The sequence below is a fragment of the Primulina huaijiensis genome, chromosome 15, assembly GCF_012295235.1.
Source record: "Primulina huaijiensis isolate GDHJ02 chromosome 15, ASM1229523v2, whole genome shotgun sequence".
Classification (NCBI taxonomy): domain Eukaryota; kingdom Viridiplantae; phylum Streptophyta; class Magnoliopsida; order Lamiales; family Gesneriaceae; genus Primulina; species Primulina huaijiensis.
The window spans coordinates 2,163,466-2,187,378 of record NC_133320.1 but is presented as its reverse complement, the minus strand read 5'-3'; the positions used below and the strand labels follow the sequence as shown (position 1 = coordinate 2,187,378).

Genomic DNA, 23,913 nt, shown 5'->3' with positions numbered 1-23,913 from the left:
TGAGACGGACAGTTTCACATATTTATGAGAAGAGTCGATCTGATTTATATTAGATATAAAAATTTATATTTTTTCATTGGTTGAATCATATATTTATCTCACAAAATTGATTCGTGAGACGATTTCATATGAATTTTGTAATCTTAGAAAACAATTTAATTTGATATGAAAAACAAATATTTACTGATAATTATATTAAAATTTTGGCAGGGATTTGACATTCTTGCAAAAAAATTAAAAATAAAAATAAGAAGACCCACAAAAATAAATTCAAAATTAAATTTTATGTTATATTTAAAAGTCAAAATGACTTAAATTCCATTGTTTTGAGTAAGACTTCCTTGGTCTATTAATAAGGAAATCATATTTAAATGATTCGATATTGCCATCATTCTGTTGCAAATTAATTAATTAAATAGGGAATATTGTAATTTCATGAAAATGATGTTACACTTAACGATAGGTATATTTTTGGGATTGGATTAGGCAGACGAATTATTTATTTATGGTTGAATTTACTCACAAATCCTAACCATAAATAACTTTAAAAAGACATTCCACTCAATAAGAGCATATTTGGTATGAAATTGTAATTCTCACTCTCAATTCTTACTAATTTTACAAAAAATTTACTTTATTTAGTTTAACTAATTTAAATTTGTATCTTCATCGTAATGATAATAATTACAATAATAAATAAAAAATAAAATGATATAAGTTAATAATCATGATAATAATATTAATATATTAACATATATAAAATAAATATTTATTTGATAATAATTATTATAATATTTTATTGAATGATAGTTATTTTATCAAATAAAATAATTATATAGTTATATGATAATTTTAATTTTAAAATAATAATTAATAAAACATCAACAATTATTTTTTTATTATTTTAAATAACAATAACAATAACAACAACAATAATAACAATAATAATATCATTATTTATTTTTAAGTAAGCTATTATTTTGAATTTTGAATTTAAAAATATTTGATTATTAAACATAATTTTATTCAATTTATTTTTGATTTCTTTATGTACCAATTATTAGAATGAAATATAATTATCATTTAATTCTATCTTCATTTCATTTCATTTCAATATTGATCATGTTCATGTCTTATTCAATTTATTCATTTCAACCATGCCTTTATATCAATATTATTTTGTTTTATATAAGTTAAGGATGCATTTGGATATAACTATGGCCCAAAAACTAACTCAAAGGAAGAAGTTTGTTCAAGTCTGTATATACAACTCTCAATAACTTAATATAATCGATGTGTCATAACGTCTTGAAATGAACATATGAACAGTAAAGTTTACAAGATATGATGGTTCATAAGGACAATATAAGATATAATGAATAGTCTAAACTTTGATACCATGTTAAGATCATGTACTCGAGTTTAACTACACTCCAAAATCTAGGGGGATTGTTCATATATACAACTCCCAAAATTTAATCTGCACAATGTGATATGGTTTTTTAGACCTATGTATGAGTACGAAGAATATCGATGACAGAAACTGCTATATATTCAAATATTATTTTAGGATGTATTTCTATGAAAGTGTTCGATTTGGCCGGGTATATAATACGAATATTGAATTTCAAATATATATATTTACGGGTATTTCGAACTGTGCATAAAAGGTATATCGGAGAAAATTGTGATTTCCTTATAAATTTTGATCTTGTTGGAGCCAAAACATTAGTTATCCACAAGTTTTCTTTGGTGACACACTTTGGTACAATTTGTTGCGAACATATGATTGCAAATAATGTGCAACTGAAATCTCAACTTTACGTGAAATGGAATGGTCTTTTTTTGCGGTGGATTAATTAATTAAATAGCTTGTTGGTTGCATTTCGCATTCTGAGATAAAAGAACACTCCATCGTGTGATTAAAATGGCAGTTCTTTTTGTTCTTCATAAAAATATGATATGATAAAATCAGATATGATGTGTACTCTTCCTCTCGAAATATTTTATAAAAATTTAAAATTTTTTTTTTCTATATACCTAATTTTTACACTAGTCTATAATTGACTTGGATATATTAATTATTTCAAAGAATTGCTTTAGACACGACATATCTTACTACGAGAGTAATTTATCTCATAGATACATTTTAAATCTTTGGAGTCCAAACTCTAAATTATACTAATTGCTCGCTGTTCTATTACAGCAAAAAGACCAAAACTTGTGAAGGCCTTGATTTGGTTATTCCTGAGAAACCTGCTTGGATCGAGGGCATAACTCACAGCTCGAACTTTCTCTTACTCAAGAGTTTCGACAGTGAAAATGTAGAATTGTTCTAGTAAGCATGTAAAGTGATTATGACAATGTAATAGAAGTGTGATGCTTCAAAAAAAAAAAAAAAAAGACAATGTAGGGTGTTGAGTTCAAATAGTAACTTTGAATTATACGTTTCCCATAATAAAGATTAGGAAAAAACTTTTGTGAGACGGTCTCACGGGTCGTATTTGTGAGATGGATCTCTTATTTGGGTCATCCATGAAAAAGTATTACTTTTTATGCTAAAAGTATTACTTTTTATTGTGAATATGGGTAGGATTGACCCGTCTCACAGATTAAGATCCATGAGACCTACTCTAAAGATTATATGTCTTGAAATCTCAGCCGTCACCCTAGAACCCTCGTCTGATATAAATTCACCTCTCTTTTCCTCGCAACTCCCATCAACTGTCAACTCAGCGCATGTGTTAGAGTAGATATCTTGTAATCTAACAATTGACTAAGAAATTTATTGACTCAGTTGTTATAAACAATCTTTATTTTAATATAATTTATACTCATATATATTATTAAATATTCATTTGAGTCGTTCGTCTAAGTCAAGAATAGAAACCCGACCCAACTACAGTCCCACGTCAACCCGATTTCAAATGAATTATACAGGCTTCAGCCCAATAGGCGAATTCATCAAGTAAGCCCAATCATTAAAATGAAAGCAAGCCCGAACACGAGACACTCCCGCCAATATCTGTTATCGGCTACACCCGGTCTATTCAACTATCGCCAGTAACCACTATAAAATCTACCTAGAACTCGACGAAATACCCCAAAAAAACTGTCTGAGCATTTTCCCTTCGGTGCTATTTCCTAAAATCCCGTGCGGTTCTCATTCTTTCTACTCTTCGAAATCTTGGCGCTTTCGCTCATCTCACTTCTCACCGTCTCCTGTTCCATGAAGTTTTCGTTCCCTGCGGTTCCGTCTAAGTATTTGAGCAGCTCTAGCCCTTATGACTAACCGGGAATCTCCAGTTTTGGTACAATGAGTGCGGTGAACATCACGAACGTGGCGGTGCTGGACAATCCGGCGTCGTTTTTAACTCCTTTCAGCTTCGAGATCTCCTATGAATGTGTCACGGCTCTCAAAGACGGTAATAATACCTGGATTAACCCTTCCTCGCGTTTCTTATTGCCTCGGCGGCCTGGTGATTTATCCGTGGATTTTTTTGTTCTGTTATTATTTAGGGCTTAGTTTGTTATTTCGGTGTTGGGTTTCATGGCATTGGTTGTTTCTGGAGCTTTTTGGATTAGAAATGAATTATCTTTCTTATTGTAATTACGAATGTAACTGAAAATGGTGTAATCATGTTTATAATTTATAAAGAAATTGCATTATGAGGGTTACGCTAGTAAATATTGTTTTCTAAGGTTTTGATGTGACCGAGTGAATTGGGTGTGAGATGAACGGGCAATTTCACCGGGTCGGATTAGGATTGTTCAAGAAAGGGTTTCTCCTTTTTTTTGAAATATCTGCACAATCAGGAAGTAAAAGAGATCGCTAGTGGACGCCAGATGGTACACTGTTAGGTCTGACAACCCATGTTTGCTTCGATTGAGTCCGGTCACTCTTTTACACGCCGAAAGATCTCCTAATGATGACCAAATCATGTGCCCATACCTATAGTTTAAAACACGATACATGTACTGTGATTCCCGGGAAAGAATCCTGGTGGCAGAACTCCCCTCGAACGTTTGTAACTCGGGCTTTGCCCCCGGGTCCTTTCCTTCCGTCGCCAAAGATTCATCGAACCCCTACTACCTGGGCTCCTCCTTCCGTCTTCTTGGGCTAAGTCCCTCCTAGACATGACCCGGGAATAGATATTCTCTGGGGTATCACCATTCCTTCTCTGAAATAGTCGGGCTAGAGTTCTATTCGTTGTCCCGAGTAACAAGGAATAGGTTTGGGCGGGGAATTCTTTAGGGCATAAGGCTGACGTGAGCATGAGGCAAACCCTAGTAGTCGAAAGGTCTGATATCGCTTCGAATTCTGTGCCCATGTTCATATTCATGGCACAATTTTCAAAGAGCATCCTATCCGTTCATTCATCATTTTAGATCAATTGTTTAGATTGAGTATCCCTTGGCTATATAAAATGATAAACTCCCCCATTTTCCACTTTTACGCTATCGCTTGCTCTCCACCTTCTCTCATATTTTCGGCGTACTGTGCTTATCCTCCGGCGATCGCTACTTTCTCCGTCAGGTTTCAACAACTCGTAAGTCTTTTTACCCTTCTTTTTTCTTAAAAATGTCAGACTCCACTTCTTCTACTTCTGGAGTGAATGCGCGCGGCTCGCCTAAGTACGAGTCTGCAGCGACACGTTCTGATTCACCATCCCCTTAAGTGAAAAACCCCTATGTTGGAGATGAAAATAATCTTCTCTTTTTTGCCATCGAGAAAGAAACATAATAATTGCTTATGGAATATGGATACCGTAATTAGCTTTCAGAACAATGAATCCTTTTTCATAAGGTAACAATTGTGGTTAGTTATGTTGGGGAATTACACCGAAGCGATGCCGATGACGATGATAATAGCACCCAAAAAATGCGGAATAAAATAACCAACAAGAACACAAAGATTTACGTGGTTCACCCAATATAGGCTACGTCCACGGAGCACTTCAACTTTTATAACTGGAAGAAATATTACAACAAATGTATACACCAATACACTCAATATTTCTCACACTCCCAACCCGAGTATACCGAGAAAATAATTTCTCTAATTCACACAAGAGAATTCTCGCACTCAAGAAAAAATACACTTTTTTTCTATGCACTCTCTTTTTATCAAAGCTAAAAGTCTTTTGATTTTGGGATACAATAACTGAAGGAATTGAGCTCTATTTATAACTAATTCTTTTGTTCATTTTTAATAAAAATTCGATGTGAGATACAAAGTTTCTAAATTTTTTATTCAGCGGGCCCCACCTTACCTAACAAGTTAACCACATATGGCAAAAATTTAGTGAATGACATTGCAGTTGTGATTAGTTATCCAATCATAAAAGAATGATTGGTCAAATATACAAGGGTGCCTCTTCTCGATTCTCCTTTGATCTGAAATAGACGATGAATTTTCAATTGATAATTTGTCTAAACATTTTGAATTTATCTGATTAGATTTGTTTCATCAAGGCTAAAGCATAACAGGACATTCCACTAAATTGAAGAACTAAATACTAGCCCATGACAACCTTAATGATTTATATGTTTTAATTCATGTGACAATCATTAGTACGAACTCATTGGGGTACATGCATAGTTTAATGACTACTTCACCCTATCATCTCCTTTTTAATTTTGTTTTCTTTACCTATGTAAGATTCTTTTCATCTCTTCCATTCCCGTAAATATACATACGTTCATGGTTCAACAGTACAATCCTAATCATCAAAATATCCAACAGAGTTGGAGTGGAAACTCATTTATGTCGGATCTGCCGAGGATGAAATTAAACATATGACCAACTTTTAGAGAGTGTTCTTGTCGGCCCAGTCAATGTAGGAAACTATCGTTTAGTTTTGCAGGTAAAACCAAGGACATTTAACAATAATTTCAAACATCCTCTACTTTTCTGTAGCTCACCATGATCTTGCTCTTTTTTCGATACCAGGCAGACCCCCCAGACCCTTCCAAGATCCGTGAAGAAGACATAATTATGCGTGACAGTGCTTCTCTTGACCTGCTCTTATATGGGTCAAGAATTTGTTCGAGTGGGCTATTACGTCAATAACGATTATGATGATGATGCGCAGCTGCGAGAAGCGCCTCCCCAAAAAATCATGATTGACAGAATCCAAAGAAATATACTCACTGACAAACCTAGAGTTACAAAATTTCCCATAAATTTTCACCCCGAAAATGGTGAAACGGGAGAACAAGCCCCTGCACTTGATTCTACTGCTGCTGAAGCAAACGAATTCGAAGAACGGAAACCTCCTTCACTCGAGCAAGTACCTGACGCATAAGTAAATTATTTCTCTGCATTTTGTGCTCCTATATTTGTTGTGTGCTGCGCTGCGCAGCCATATTTGTTAGTGTTGTACATTGTGAACTAGTTTCTTTCATGTGTCAACCAAGGATCTTTAATGAAGCAACGGCTGCTATATAATCTCCATTTTTGGTGATATATTCTTTATGAGTGGCCGATGTATATTTTATCATAAAAACTATTATGAGATTTTTACAAGAGTTAATTTTATAAGATAGTTTTCTACTCAATTCGGATCATGAAAAATATTATTTTTTATGTCAAAAGCATTATTTGTTATATTAGATATAGATCAGATCGATATATATTATGAATATAGGTCCGCTAGACCGTTTGATATAATACTTACTCCTATTTTATTATGTTTTTTTTCGTGCCTATTTGATTATGTTTCCAAGTTCACTATAACCAACAAATCATAAAAGTTTTGTAGCAGTTAATTATTTTAATATTATATTAGTTGTTCATAAATTTTAAAATATATTGTGTTCTTTTTGTATAATAAATTATCTAAGAATATATCGTTGAAAGGGGCGAAAAATTGAATTGAAAATAGCGATAATGCTAGGACAAGCAAATACATAGTTTTTTAGAGAAGGGGGATGCGTAACAATCATAGCAATGATATTATTTTTAATATGTATGTTTTTATTTTACAAAATCTATTAAATCGTCAGATGTCTTGTCTTTCATCTCAAACTGGACCCCCTAACAAATTTGTGTATTTAAATTCTATCAGAGAAATTTTTATAAATTCTACAAAGCTTATAAATATCAGAGAATATTTGTATTTGGATCTACAAAGCTTATAAATATCAGAGAATATTTTTATAAATTCTATCATTTACTCTAGATATTTCAAAATATTTAAAAAATGTAAAATTAACAAAAAAAAAATTAGATTCGTTATAATTGGAAGATGTAGAAAGCTAATAAGCCAATAGAGTCAATTTTCTATTTCTTTGGTTCGAAGACAGACAAATGAGTTAGCTCATCTGATAGCTAGAAAATGTTGTTTACATTTAAATCCATCTATTTGGCATGAGCCACCATCATTTTTAGAAGATCGGTCACCGGACGAAGTTACTATGTCACATTGAGTAATGTAAAGATTGTTCTTGATTAAAAAAAACCATGCATAACAGGTAATAATACCGAATTTTGATTATTTAGTGACTAAAAATCTAGAAACAACTTACAAAGCAATTTTACTCTGGCATGAATAAAATTATTTACAATAACATGATTGCTTCAAGGTACAAAATGATTGTTTTAAATCTTGAACTTTCATTCAAACAGTTTGGGATGGCTAGTGGCTAGTGCATTGGAGACTTTGTGTGGCCAAGATTTTGGAGCAGAGCAATACCAAAAGCTTGGAACCTATACTTATGCTGCCTGCTGTCATATCTCCTCATTATCTGTATACCAATTTCCATTTTGTAAATTTTCGTGGACAAATTACTAATATTTATGGAACAAGATCCTTCAATCTCCTCGAAGCTGACAGATATGCAATTTGGATGATTCCGACGTCGTTGCCTTATGTGATTCTTCAGTTCGGTACTTGCAGACTTAGAGTTTAATCGTTCCAATGGTCTTATAAGCTCGATCGCAGGCCTGCTTTTTTCCACGTTCGTACCAGTTTGTTGGGCTTTAGTGTTCAAGGCCAACTTTGGAAATGCTGGAGCAGCATTGGCTATTGGTTTGTCGTATTGGCTTAACGTGTTCTTGCTTGCTTTTAATGTAAAATACTCCTTAACCTGCGAGAGGACGCGTGCTGCATGGTCAGGGGACAACGTTTTACGGAGTATAAGGGATCGGAGTTTTTCTGTTTCGCTGTGCCGTCTGCTTTCATGGGCTGGTATATTGGTTTCTCACTTCTCTTTCGATTTTCTGTCCGGAAATTTGATTTTCTTGGCTAATTCTTACTTTTACTGCAGCCTTGATTGGTGGTCTTTTGAAATAGTCGCGTTGCTCTCCGGGCTTCTTCCTAACCCTCAGCTTGAAATACCATTTGCATTAAATCCTGATTTTCTGATAAAGAGTTTGCTGTCGAATGAAATGAGCTTTTACAGTTCATGATGTGAAATATTTTCGTGTATGATCTCATTGAAACAGCTTATAGGTTGCTTCGGTGCATTACTTCATTCCATATTCGATTGTGCTGCTTCAAGGTCCGTGCCCTGAGTTCCATTCTCATTGCATTTTCTTTCCCTTTTCCACCCCATCTCGAGTTACGAATGAACTAGGATCAGGATGTCCAGACATGGCTGAAGCTAAGGAGAATCGAGCAAGCAATAACGGCCTCGGATAGTGAAAGAACCATTGCTGACCACGTAGATGATCGAGATCTAACATGCTCCACGAATTGGAAACGACAGGTTCCTGCTGAATCAGTATTCTTCAAATATTTTGATCCACGTTAAATTAATGTTCAAGAAATTTAAATGAGGACATTTGCAGGCATTATTGGCGAGAGAGAGGATATTTGAAGGGACAATGGCTGAAGCTGGAAGGAAATGAAAGGCTTAAAGTCCCGATCCAGCCGGCCATTCACCCCCATAAAACTTCAATGCTCTCTTCACGAACAACTGTGTGTATCAAATTGCGCGCAACTGTTTTCTAGCTTCATTGTATTTATAAACTTATATACACCCATAAAATCTTCACATGAAAAGTTTAAATATTAAATTTTCAGTTGCTGATAAACAAAAGTTTTGCACGAGTTTTTTTTAAGATAAATCAAATTTTGTAATACAAAGAAAACTAACGATAATGACAATTTTGTCTAAAAACTGAATCCTTGCATTTATTATAAAAAATAAATAAATAAATAAACTGTTAATGATTCATTAGACTTGGCGGATGTCGAACATTGATCCATATTTAGTAATATTTTGTAGATAAAAACAAAAAAAAAAATTATTTGGTAGACACATGAGCAGTTCTAGACCAAAAAAAATAAAAAAATGGCAGCATTAATAGATACATTACCAATTTGTTTTCCAGATAATAGATGTATAGAAGACTCATTTAATTTGTAAGGTTTATAAACAGGATTAAATCATAAATCCATTAAGAAAAATACTATTTCACCAAAATGTAATTTCTCAAAGTTTATAGAATTTGGCCCAAACAAATATGACTGTTCCATTATCTAACCCAATGTAGCAGAGAATTGTAACTAAGCATTAACACAGGAAAAATTACAATTTTGCTCTGGTAATTTATTTATTTTCTATTTTAGTTTTGTGGTATGGAAATTGTTGACGTGACGTACATCAGCACTTAAGTGAAAAAAGATTTAAAAAAAAAGAAAGACCGGTTTATTGGATTAAATTAAAACTGCAAATTGAAATTTTTTTAGGACTAAAAATGGAAAATGGACAAATTATATGACCAAGATTATATTGTTCCCGTTAACACGATACCGGAGAAACTCTATGAAGAGGGGCTTAAAGTGTGATGACAGAAGACTAGAAAGCACAAAGGAGTGAGGTGCCAACTTGGTGCACTTTCATCATCATCTGTGCTCTCTATCTTCTGTCAACAATCCCCAACCTCCCTTAAGATGCAAACATATATATACACACAGAAAATACTTACCATAATCCTGAAATATAGCAAAGAAATCAATATATACATATTATTTTGGGGCTAATTACTTGTTTTGTATTTGGCTAAAATAATGCAGCAGTGGATGGATCAGGGCGTGTATGTTATTTAAAATTCAAAATTCGTAGCCCTTATTTTCATAAATATTTTCATGTGACTCTAATTAGTCTACGAAAATCTTGATTACAATAGGATAAAGGGAAAGAAGGTGCATGATGACAGAAGCACAGAGAGCACAAAGAGAGAGATACAATACTATATGTATTCTCCTCATCTGTGCTCTCTATCTTCTGTCAACTCGTCACCGTCTCCTCTTCACCCTATCATCTCATGTAATGCACTCGAGATATGTTCGTTCTACTGGTCGAACTTAATTTAGTTCACCTGCACGACTCACGTTAAAGTAAAAAAACTCGTTTAAAAATGTGTAATGCATGCATGCAAGTGCGTGAGCGAGGTATACGAAATGTTACAGTTTTCCCTTGAACTCGAGGAAGTTGGACGAGTACCACCACCACTCCTGACTATTCCTCGATCACCTACAAGACTCCGAACATATGGGGAAAAAATGGGTTCTTTGCGAAAGAAGAAGAAGAGGGAACTAAAAGGATTTGAGAGCAAGTTTTGTATGATTTGAAGGCAACCTTAGAACATCTATATATAGTGCAAGAAGTACATTGTACATTTGTATGCTTACAATAATGTCCAAGATTACCGGAAATAAAGGCGGAATTAAGGGGTTCTAAGCATCAGAACATACATTAAGCTTGCTTAATTTACATCTGATTAACAGAATTTTGTGAACATGGAATCAAAAGGTGATAGATCCAGAATTTGGATGAATAAAATAATGTTATTTGGTGTTTGCATGCAAGAAAATTCTAAAATTCCATGCAGTAGGATTGGGAATAAGAACCTTAGAAACTAACAATTGGTGCAGGAAAGAATCAATTTCTTTCTGTAGCTGTAAGCTCCTAATTGAGCACAATTGACGTAATGGTAAGCCGACATATTCCATCACCCAATAATTGTAATTTTATATTAATATTTATCTTATCATCTATGCATCTATATATGCACTTCCTTTTCCATATAAAAATAAGGGAAAAACCATATAAAAATAAGGGAAAATTAATATTGCAGCTTAATTACGTCATCTTATATATGTTTTTCTCTGTGATTTTAGTATTTTATATCTTAAAATTTGGATCTTGATTATATATCTTTCATTCGTTTGTGAATGAGATAGTGCAAAAATTAGAGCATTATTATTTTGAAAATAATTCCCCTTGTTCAGTTTTAAGTAATTATTTATATTATTGAAAATGGGCTAGCCACAATCGTCCAACTTTGACTAATATCAAGTATTATTAACATCAAATCCAACTAGCTTGAAAATAATATCTCTCGATTCTTGATTATGTTTAGTTTGATGAATTTAAAATATATTTTTGTTGTTAGAGAAGTAAAATTTTAAATTTCAAATATTTTAACATGTTAACTAAGATTTCAAAATCACCAAATAATATTTGATTTATTGTTTCATTATAAACAAATTATAATCAAAATCCATGGATTTCAAATCTATCTACCCCAATGCACTCCTAGAGATTTTTTTTGACACATTGGAAATATTTTGCTCTTGTCCTCATGGCGAAATTTTCGAAAATTTTGATGATAATGTAGATCTTTCAGATCTAACGAGGAGATTCTCCCGTATTTTGCAGCTTGAAATTTCATAAGAATTTTGTCACGCTATATACAACCCGAACATAAATAAAAACTCGTTCATATTAACATGTACTTTCCAAGAAAATGTAAAGAGAATTGAACAATTTGAGATTGATCAGAGTAACTACAATTTTCTTATGTAACTTTTTAAGGAAAAAAAACTACTTTTTAGGGTTTATTGTAGCAAGCTTTTATTCATAATTTTAGAAAGAGTACTTGGATTCTTTCCGGTCCTAAAAGTCTAGATTGGGAAAGAACATAGATTTATGCGATTTTGACAAGTCTCAAGCACCAAAACATGTAGTCAAAAATAATATCGAAATTTTTTTGAAATAAAAATGACATATTTAACAGGGAAAGGTTGATTAATTTGTTTTATTTGTATCAAAATTTTTTTTTTAAATTTCTTTCATGTTATTAGATCAAGTGGGAAAAAGAAGAGAGAGATGTGCGTGGTCCTAAACATGGGAAGAAAAAGTTCCCAATACACAAAATACCTTATCATCTAGCACAATTGGACTTGTGGGGATTCCACTTGTCATTCCCCCATAGCTTCATATATATCTATAAATTTAGAATCTTTGCAAGATATATGCATCATTACCTATTTAAATTATTGTTATTGTTATTATTATTATTATTGGTTTTTGAGTTTCAAGAAATTAATTAATCGATCATGCATGGTTTGGAGATAATAAAATTGGAGTTGTGAACATGTATTTCTATTTGATGTGTCAAATCGATCTCATCAATTATTCTACTATTGAAAATGTATGAAATATATAGTTGTTACATGATAAAAAAAATATTAAAACCCAATTTATAATAATAATAAAAAATAGAGTTAATATATAGATTTTATTCCTAAAATAGTATGTATAGCATAAAATAAGGCCCAAATTGTCACGTCCCAAGGACGGGGTTGGTCGACATCAACGTTGTTCTCAAATTTACATTCGAAAACAACAAGCCTCAGAAGTATAAAATTCAGAAACTAGTGTTTTTGTTCATAATACTGAATATTTTATTGTCTGATACAAACTCAAATAACTATTGTTTTACATCGAAAAGGTAAAAACCAGACATAACAATGTCTTAACAGATGCAGCAGAAAACAAACATAAATTAGAACTGAAAAACAACAGTCTTCTTCACCAGCCCTAGAATTGATTTTGCTCATCTTCTTCTAACATTTCTTCCATGTTCTTATCTGAGATGAGTTTGGTGGGTGAGTGATATGGTCGTCACTCAATAAGTGGGGGCGGGAATAACTCCCAGTTTTTAAAACCATTTTCAACAGAAACAGTAATACAAATAATATACAGAACTCTTACTTTCAGGACAAGAATCGGTATTCAGGAACAACAGGTTTCAGAATAGAAATCAGAACTTAAAATTTAGCAAGCAAGCACTGAGTACGTTTGTGAATTTCATGGCTAAACTGATATCAGTCCCCTATATGTTTTCTCCTTTAAGGGGTGATGCCAGTAATCAGTAATCAGAATTCAGTAATCAGGAATGTTTCAGGTTTCAGTGCTTCAAAAATCAGAGATAAAAAATTCATATACTTTGCTTCAAAACAAAAATTATCAAACTGGTTTCAAGATATTTATACATAAGCTCACTTACTGTAATTTGCTAGAAAGTTTCGGTTGAAGTCTGGAAATCTGCTTGCTCTCGCTACTGGATTTTACTGCTCGAAAAAGGCACTCTCTTAGCTCGAATTTCAAGTGATAACTCAAGCTTTGTGTAACATCAAATCATATATTTGAGTGTGTTATTTATATGCAAAATTCTAACTGTTAACCTCCCAATTAATGGTCATAATCTGTCATTATGTGCCATTAACAGCCTTTATTCTATGTTAAGTGCTTCAGTTACAAGTCATAAGCAGAATCAGTAGTTGTTTGCTGGAATCTCGTGCTACTGAATTCTTCTGCCGCTGGATTCTATCTGCTGGAAAAATACCAGCTTCTGAAATATTAGTTGCTGATGGAATTGCTAGCTTCTGCTGAAATTTTTGTATTTCTGCTGAATATTGCTAGCTACTGCAAAATGCTAGCTACGGCTGGAAATTCGAGTTCTCACACAAATAACATTAGACAAGGGGAATCTTAACTAGCAACTTTCCAAGCAGTGACTTCACAAAGGTGTGGGGAATAGCTAAATTCGGATGCAAAGATTTTGAAAAAGTATACAGTTTAGCACATATGTCATAGCTTAAGACTTTCCTAAAAGGGACATTCACATAAGTTTCTTTTGGCCTGATATTTTATATTTTTCCTTCTCTACTTTTGAATAATGTTAAATCCTACTTCATTGCCATAATAATCCAAGTTTCTTATTATAAATGATGTTTAATCTTTTGTTTTTGTATTTAGAATATGAGAACATTATACAAGGTAGATCCAGAAATTTGTCGAGGAAGACAGAGATCCGGAGATCACAAATATATATGTGTGTGTGATCAAATTGATTCGGGGAAATCTGAAAAATATATATTTAAATCTTTTAAATATATTTCAAGACAAACAATTTAGGCTGGGAGAAATTATATAACACTTGATATTGTTAAAAAAAATGCATGACAAAGTTGATGGTTGCTTTTCTTTCGTTCACACAATTATTTAGTGTACGTTATATATAGGTGACATTATTTCCATTCTATTTTGTGCTAATTACATAAACTCTACTTAATGAGTACAATTTACATATTAAGTTACAACTTGACTCGTTCGATGTGATAATAAATTATCTCTTATATAAATCATGATTTGAAATATACATGTAACATAATTGTTTTTAAGTTCAATAATTATTATAGAAATCGAACCAAACGTTAGATATAACAAGAATAATGTGTCTTAATCTTTGTACCGGCTAGGGTTTTCTTGCCTTAGGTTTTGGCTGACTTGTCTAAAAAGTGCTAGCTTTCCTATTTGACATAAATTCCATTCCAATGGGGACATATACCATTTTTGACTTCTTTTGGACTGCAAAAATATTCATCGGCATCGATCCATTTAAATCCATGAGTTTTCACTTCCCACTCAATCTCATCTTGTCTAATCTAGATCAAGAATAAATTTAAAGCATTCTTCTTCTAGATATGAACAATATTGATCATCTAAATTATTGAAAAGTAAAATTTTTAAGTTAGTTTAAACAATATTTGACGTCGATTACATATTTCAGTCGAATCTAGTGAAAGATTTTTATCTTATATTTGATGTTGATATGATATACATTTCTTTGGGAGTAGGTTTTTTTGTGAGATGATCTCACGAATCTTTATCTGTGAGATGAGTCAACTCTACTGATATTCACAGTAAAAAATAATATTATTAGCATAAAAAGTAATATTCTTTCATGGATGACCCAAATAAGATATTTGTCTCACAAAATACGATCCGTGAGACCGTCTCACACAAGTTTTTGCCTTTTTTGGTGCAAATGATTGAACTTTATATATTTATTTATTCCAGTGTTTGGACCAATTTCTAGTTCACAAGAAAATGACAAATTGCACACTATATTAATGGAGTTAGATGAGTGGATTGCTAAGCTAGAACGATGAATTTTTTATGATAATATAATTGAATTTATTTTATTTTTGTTAGAGAAGAGTTATTACTCTTTGATTTCTTAATTTTGATGCTAATGACTTTTAAGTTTATTCACATGGGCTATCATCAGTGTCACCTTTCAAACTACCTCAAAAAGAATAATAATAAATAAAAAGAAGAAAAAACTTCAATAGGTCTTACCCATCGTTTTAAAATATACATTTCTGATTCTTTATAATTTTGATCAGTTGTATTTTCAAAATTAAGTTTCAGTCATATATCTTTCATTTTTTTTGATAATTTTGATCTTTTTTTTAAATATAATTTCACACATGAATGTCACGTCTGCATCAGGTCGACATCAAATNAAAAAAAAAAAAAAAAAAAAAAAAAAAAAAAAAAAAAGGGACCAAAATTACGAAATAATGAAATTAGTAGACAAAAACTAAAATCTGATAAAATAAACTATCAAAATTACAAAACATTAGCTAATAATAATGCATTTTTTATTTTTAAATTTCTTGTACTACTTGTCTACTTGAGAAAGGAGGGAAAGTGATTTATTATTATTATTATTATTATTATTATTATTATTATATTATATTATATTACTTAACTTTGTTGTCGAACAAATTATTAGTAAAAGTTTCACATACACAAAATAATTCGCTGATTAGAAATACCGCTCCGTGGGCTATTCCAACTTATTTCTTAGTATTAATCAGACGATAAATTCTATTGGACAAAATTTTTGGGTACAATAGTTATCTATATTGGGAAAGTAGTCGAACTGTGTAACTTAGATATTTATATAGTTTAAAATATTTGAGTTGTACAATTATCATCATCTATATTTTTTGGTAAAATGACAAACGTTGATCTAAAAAAATTTTAATCAAATAACACCAACAAAAATATCTTTAAATTATTAATCTTTTCAAAATAAATTAGAAACAAGTGTTGCAAAAAGTCGCTAAAAGGTGCAAATATCACCGATCTTATTGGTGTGTTTAATCATTTTTATGGTGAAACATTGTATAATTATTTATTATGTGTTATAATTAATTATTATTGGTATTATTTTTTACACTCTTGTAGTACTCAGCAAGAGGGGAGGTGATTTGTTATTATATTATCATTTTTTATTAATTAACTTTGTTTGTTACTGAATAATCTAATCAACTCGACGTGTATAATTATCCCTAGTATATTTTTGTCATGGATCGTTTTATCAATCCGATTAATCGATTTTTTTTTTTACAATTTATGTTTGGTAACTGACCCCACTGAATAATGACAATTATTATTATTATTGTTAGTCAAATTACATTTGCTCTATTTCCAAGAAGATTAAATTTTAATTATTATTTTTAAAGCAAATTATATTGTATTTGACAAAGTTCCACCGCCAACATATCAACACAACCAAATGCACCCAGCTATGTCCAAAGTACCATCGCCAGGTATGATTCGAATCACGAGCCAAGCTATTTGCACCAACTCGTTCTATATTACACCTAGGAGTGTTAAAATCAGACACGACACATCAACCCGACACGGTTCAATCCGAAAAAAAATCAGGTTTGGATTTGGGTTTTTTGGGTTCGAGTCAGATCGGGTTGGACCTGATAGCTGACCGGAAAAAAATGATCGGGTTGGGTTGGGTTGGGTTGGGTTCGGGTCAACCCGAGTTGACCAGAAAATTTTAATTTTTTTTTAAAAAATATATAATTAATAAAATATTGATTACGTTTTTATATATTGTATGTCTGAAAAAATATTTATTGTATATTTATATCATAAATTTTCATAATTTAATATTTATTTGAATATTTTTATTTTTTAAATAATTGTTTATTTGATTTAGTAAATATACTTTGTTTTTCTACAATTAGACTTTCATATTTAAATCATATATATAAAGGAGATTTTGTTATTATGTGTTTAAATTTAAATATTATTATTATTATTATTATTGAATTATATTTAATTTTCTTTAAAAAATTTATAATCGGGTTATACGGGTTGATGGTTCGAGATCAGGTTCGTGTTGAGAGTTTTTGGGTTGGCTCGGGTTCGGGTTGGGGTCGGGTTGAGCAATTTTTGAATAGTACTCGGGTTGAGCAATTTTTAAATAGTACTATTGTTCAATCCGACCCGACCCGACCCACTCAAATTGACACCTTATTTACATCGAAGTGTTTTTTTTTTTTTTTNTTTTTTTTTTTTTTTTTTTTTTTTTTTATGCTGATGCTTATATAAATATCATAATAAAAATATATCAAAAGTAACATTTCTGACGTAGATCTGTGTCGGCTTTGGGGAGGTAGCTTATGCTACTGCCTAGAGCCTCCTAATTGGCAATTGGAGTGGCCTTTAAAAAAATTATTTTTTTCAGTGGACTCTCAATTTTTTGTTAAAAATTTGAAATCGTGGTCATTTTTTTTGTATTTTTGCTCTTTTTTATTTAAAAACATTATTTCTTCTTAAAAAAACATTCCTTTCTTCGTTAAATTGATCCACTTGGGTAAATTATATATCGTGGCATTTTTATTTTAAAAAAGTTAATATTTTTTAATTTCAATTGTTTTCAACTCGTATTAAAAATAGAACAAATTTTTTATCAATTTTATTTTTATTTTTTTAGTTTCATGTTTCAAAATTAAAAATAAAAAAACTCCCAAAAATCATAATTCATTATTGTGTATTGATTGGTTTATTGTCGTATATTCTGAAATTATGCAACTTTGAGATAAAAATTCAACGACTCTAAAATTATATTGAATATTTATCTGTCATTATTCGAGTTGCAATAATAATTTCTTATGATGTACATGAATTTTGGAGTTTGAATTTTTACACTAAAAATCTAATATTGTAGATTTTTGGAATAATAATCGATTGGTTGAAATGTTTGATGATTATTGATGTAGAATTATTATTGGGCTTGTTTTGTTAGTTTTCTATTTATAATAACCTAAAATTGAATAAGTGTGAAATTTGAAAATAATTCTTTATTGTATAATTTTGAGAATATTGAATTTTTCTAGTTAAGTAACTCAGGGAATGAAGAAAATAAAAACTGTCAAGTTATTTTTAAACCAAAACAGCATATATGATATATCAACAAATAACAGGCAAACATCAATTACAGTCTACGAGTTAACAACATATCGGTTTCAACCAAAATAACAGACCGAAATGAATTAATTTAAAATTCAGTTCAGTGTTGAGGTGCAATAATAGTCCATACTAGGTAGAGCAATCGAACCATGAACGTTTGGGCTATTGCGTGATTTAAAATATTTGAGTTACATAATCACCTTCAGCTATAGCTTTTGTTAAAACGACAAACGTTTAGTCCTACATTCGGTTTATTCGGAAGTTCGGTTTAATTTTTTAAAATATAGATTAGTTCGGTTCGATTTCATTTTTTAATATAAAATTTCATTTAACTTAACAAACTAAACTTTTATAAATACAATCAATATTATTAAATTTTTTAATAAAATTTATAAGGATATAAATATTATAATTTTTAATAAAATTTAATAGACAATAGTACTATACTTAAAAATATTTTTAATAAACAAAATTTACATTTATTTAATCCAATTTTTATAAAACATGATTATTTTTTAAAAAATCTAAAATTTCGGTTAATTGTGTTCTTGATCGAAATAATCGATTTTTTTTTCGATTTGGTTTGTTAGGTTTTCGCAGTGAAGTTCGATCGGTTTGGTTTGTCGAAAAAAAATCGGTCCGTTCGGTTTTAGAAAATTCGGTTCGATTTTCACTGAACTTATTACTGTCTAACAGAAGATGGAGCTAACCTCAAGTACTTATGAATCATGACTCTGCTCATTACTGTAATGTATTAATATTATTGAATTCAATGGAAGAGTGGAAGTGAAACTGTGAAAACCGACCACTGTTTTTGTCGATGTTTTATTACCTTAATTTTTGTTGAATACATGTTATGTATCCTCCACTTTTGGCCAATTCCTGCCAGACGTTAATACCAGATGATCGGTCCAATCTAGAGCAAGAAACATATTTTATTGATTGAAATTTGTGCAAGTTAGTTAAAAACAGGTAAAATCCCTTTTATACTAAACTACCTGGGACTGATCATATCTATTGAATATTTGCAAAGCTTATCAGCAGTCGACATGACTTGCTATTTAAAAACACACATCTTTACACAGAGGTGGACGATTACTTCAAATGCTGCTCTTTCCGCCAAAGAACTTGCTTAGATTTGGTATAATCTGTTTTCTCCTCTTTACTCTGAAAGATGGCACTCTAGAAGCATTATGATCTGTTGTAGCTGATATTCTTCGAGACTTCACTGAAGCATTATGATCTTTTGTAGCTGATATTCTTCGAGCCTTATGATCTGGTGTACCTGATATTCTTCCAGACATTACTTTTTTTCCAGGTGCCATTCTAAAGCTTCTGTTCATTGATTTCCTTCTAAGAGCATTCTCAGGCCGCAAGATTTCAGGTTCCATACTTTTTGCAGACTTTTGCCTCATGTGCCCCAATTCTTTCTCCACAACTTTCTTTGCACTCAGTAACCGCTCTGTTTTGCTAACCTCCCGTTCTTCCTGTACTTTAAGCTCCCTAGATTCTCTTCGTGATAGCTCAGTTTTAATCATGATCTCTTTCTCACATGCTTTTAGAGCTTCAATCCAAGCATGAGCTGCCGAAACTTTCTTGTCTGCAATTTCCTTGGCCCCAATGGCGCTCCCTATGAGGTAGTCGTATTCAAATTTGGAAATTGTGATGGTTGAGCCTCGTTTTGAGGCTGAAGCACGATTTCTAATTGTAATCTCAATTTGTGCTTCTAGATTATCGAGGGCCTTGGATTCTGATGCTTTGATGGCTTTAAGATCTTGAAGGGCCGCCTGTAGCCTTTCCTCTGCTAACTCTATCTCCATTTCAGTTTTCTGAACATCTGCTTTTATGATCGCTGTTTCTTCGCTGATTAGCGATAGTTCATTCTTGGCCTTTTCCGATTCAGATTTAAGCTGTTCAAGGGTAAGTGATAGATTCGATACAATAGAGTTCGCCTTATATTCGGCAACGGATGTTGCTTCTAGCTTTGATTTAGCTATTAGAAGCTTTGAATGGAGATTCTGAATTATCATTTCTGTTTTCTGCTCGCTTTTCTTTACTCGAGCTGTTTCTTCCATAACATGCCTTAGCTCATTCCTCACAACATCCATGGAAGTCATAAACCGAAAACTATCATCTCTAACAGAAGCCAATTCCTTCTTTGTAGCCTCTAACTCTTTTGTGATGGAAAATAGCATAGATTCATCAGCTGTTTGTTCACCTTCTTCCAGAAAGTTACTTCCAATGTTCTCTGCTCTCCTCTCCATTTTCTTCACAAGATTTAGCCCGCCCTGTAACAGGGTGATATCTGACATTGTAATAGCTAGCTTATTCTCCAGTTCTTTAGCATTTTCAATTTCTTTTATCATTTTCTTCTTTTTCTTCACCGTATCCTCCTTTGCAGCCTTAAATCTTTCACTGCTTTCTTTTCTCTGAGCTTCAACCTCCCCACAATCCTTAACGGCCTCAATTGTAGCCAACTCAACCAGTACATGCTCTACTTCAATTTCCTCAATCTCCCTCTTAACCGTTTCTAACTTGCTCGAATGGTGCTGCATACTCACCATGGAGGAGACTATTTCTTCTTCGGCCCTCCTCCTTTCTTGCAAAAGGGAAGTCATATCCAGCTTAAGCGTGCTCAGTTCTCGTTTGATCGACTCCAGTTCACTCATCACATCGGCATACCGAGAATTTCCGGTGCTCCATTCCCCTTCCCTTATTTTGTCCATCCTTAGCTTCTCCGCTTCTCGAACATCCGTTTTGGCCCTTGCATTTGACTCCTCGACTCTTCGACTTAGTTCGTTAGCCGTAGCCTTTGCAGCAGAAAGCTCGGATTCTGCTTCTTTTATTACTGATTCTGCATGTTTTCTACTTTGATTGTATTCGATACTTCTCCTTCTTGCCTTGTGAAGTTCTCTTGTTTCAGCTTTAGGACTCTACACACACAAACACACATAGTTTACCATCAGAACTCACACATAAAACAGAACCCACAATCTAAACCCCTAAAATTTCGCAAAGAAACGCATTTGAAAACAACTCATTGAAAAAGGTATAAAAAAATTGAAAACAATATGGATACCTCTGGGTAATTCGCCCTGATATTTTTGAGTGCCAGAGTTGCTTCTAGACCCCTTCCTCCATTAGAACCAATACCTACTCTAATCCCACTATCCATAACTCCTCACTCCTTTGCTCCACCGACTGAAACTATACGAACCCTTTTCTCGAATTTTGCACCTAGCTAGAAATTGGCGGTGTTTCTTGCACCCAAGTCTGCAAGTTTAATAAAGCGAAGGTGAATGGGAAGGAGATAAAAGGCTGTCAATTGATTGCATCACCAGCCATTCGAATCTTCCTTCGTGGGCCTCGAGGGATGCTTAAAACAGGTTGCATCTTTTCCACCGCTGGGCTTTGTACTTTTATAGCTTGTCTTATTTTGCAATCAACCGTCCACTGTTCTATGATAAACTCCATTGTCTTGGATTGTTCATATCACACTCCCAATCAATTGCCTATTATGGATGCTCAAATGTCGTGTTGCTTGCATTATCAAAGTTGATATTTTTGGAGTTGGTAATTTATAAAACCAAACCGGGGTTGAGTTCAGTATATCTTAAATCTAATAAACCTCTTGAATTTGACAAAAACTTGTGTGAGACAGTCTCACGGATATCTTATTTGAGTCATTCATGAAAAAATATTGCTTTTCATGTTAAGAGTATTACTTTTTATTGTGAATATCGGTAGGGTTAACCCGTCTCACAGATAAATATTCGTGAGACCGTCTCACAATATACATACTCCTTAAATTTATACGAATTTAGTTGAATATATACATACACGAATCAATATCATGTTTATATATATTAGATAAAAAAAACTCGTATAAGATTGTTTTACAAATCATTTTGTACAATAAATCTTATATCTAATCCGACTTATAAAAAATAATATTTCAGATCGAATTGATACATAATATAAATACGTTAGATATTAAACTTACATGAATTTGTATTATTCTGAGTAGACAGTGACGTAGGAAACATATGGTCCGTAAACAAAATAAATCACTCGAAACACATGCAAACTAGGAGAACACGTGGCCGATTTCTTAATACCAAGACTGAGGCCGCCAACTGGCAACATGTGCATGAATGATATTATTATTATTATTATTATTATTATTATTATTATTATTATTATTATTATTATTATTTTTTTTAACTAAAAATATGATTCAGCCCTTGTATTGAGATTCATCTCGACTCCTCCACGGTGCATGTTCCGACGCGCAAGTCTTGGGATTTTCTGAACTATTTGTCGACTGTCTACTTAAATACATCATTTTTGTGAAATTTTTTATGAACGCGTGTAAGTTATTTTTTGATACGTAATAGATAAAGTTATTACGGTATCTTATTGTTGGACCCAAAATCAAATACAAGCTCGTCGGTTTTAAAAAAATCAAGCGATTAGAGGAAATAATTTCATCATACATAAATTGCTCGTCGAAAAAGTTAAGACATGATGGCTAATCTAGGAAGATGAGTCAAGCACGTGGAGGAATGTAAACAAAAACATATAGAATCATCAAAATGGGGAACGCACAATTCATCGACAAACAACATATATAAAGCATGATCTTCAAATTTCGTTAATTCTGTTTTATTTTCGTATACTCGTTTTGAGTTTCTATGATTTTAATTTTCTTTATCTTTATCATATTTCTTCATATTTTATTTTCAATTTCTAGTTATAAAAAGGTATATTCATAAAAACTTAATTTATTTTATTGTTGTTTATTGATACTCTTTTCAATTTTTTTCAGTTTTTCTAAATTAATTTCTGGTTTTTGACGCTTACCGAGAGAGTAGAACCAACGACTGATTCGGGACTCACTTCGTTTGGGTTAGAATTCGAGGCTCACTTCGTTTGTGTTAGAACTAAATATTTACAAATCACGTTAATAAGCTAAACTGAAATGAACAAATCATGTGTGACATTTTTACTATCTACTCGATCATCTCGGATCTCTAAGGGGTATTTTGTGATATTTTTATTTGTTTCTTTTATAAAACTAGGAAAATGTAATTTTTTTAAAGTAATTCTTTTGGTGTTCGTATGATAAAAATGTGCTTTTTTATAGCAAAATTTTATTATACTTATATCTTGAATCCAAAATTTCGTTAACGATATGATCAAAATGTAACTAATAAATATATTTAACAGTGTTTTCGACAATTATGGGTTAAGTAGTGGCCCAAGTGGTTCGTAACTATCTGCCCGAATAATTTGGGCCGATGGCCCACTTGTCCTTCCGCCCAATTAATATTTGGGCTTTACACTAATAAAGTTTAGTCTAAAAATGAATCATATGGGGATCCAAACTGGGTATAAAACAAAAAAACTTTCGGTTTTTAACTGCAACTAAGTGTATATTGGTATTTTACTAAAAATTTAATATTAATACACTTGTTTACCAAACATTATAACGAAAATTGCATTTTTTTTAAATTTCAAATAGCTACCATTTCTTTACTATCTATA

General features: G+C 32.0%; 1 protein-coding gene and 1 pseudogene across 3 annotated transcripts; one reads left to right on the top strand and one right to left on the bottom strand.

Annotated features, from left to right (window-relative positions):
- The first annotated feature begins 3,124 nt into the window (after positions 1 to 3,124).
- LOC140959913 (histone chaperone ASF1B-like) lies at positions 3,125 to 6,478 on the top strand (annotated as a pseudogene).
- Positions 6,479 to 19,283: 12,805 nt separating this feature from the next.
- Positions 19,284 to 21,830, bottom strand: LOC140958571 (protein PLASTID MOVEMENT IMPAIRED 2-like). 3 transcript variants are annotated; one of them, XM_073416064.1, is made up of 3 exons: positions 21,446 to 21,830; positions 19,652 to 21,299; positions 19,284 to 19,618 (listed from the first exon to the last, which is right to left on the bottom strand). In XM_073416064.1, exons 1-3 carry the CDS (start codon positions 21,539 to 21,541, stop codon positions 19,467 to 19,469), a joined length of 1,896 nt encoding a protein of 631 aa, XP_073272165.1. In that variant the 5' UTR covers positions 21,542 to 21,830; the 3' UTR covers positions 19,284 to 19,466. The 3 variants fall into 3 exon arrangements, with proteins under 3 accessions (XP_073272165.1, XP_073272166.1, XP_073272164.1); XM_073416065.1 differs by having other exon boundaries at positions 19,284 to 19,573; XM_073416063.1 differs by having other exon boundaries at positions 19,284 to 21,299; positions 21,446 to 21,829.
- Positions 21,831 to 23,913: the final 2,083 nt, after the last annotated feature.

Bases quoted from the DNA above. Each gene is read 5' to 3' on its own strand.
- LOC140958571 (XM_073416063.1), bottom strand. From the start codon at position 21,541: ATGGATAGTGGGATTAGAGTAGGTATTGGTTCTAATGGAGGAAGGGGT. The intron at 21,300-21,445 runs GTATCCATATTG...TTGTGTGTGTAG, and splicing joins TCAGGGCGAATTACCCAGAG to AGTCCTAAAGCTGAAACAAG.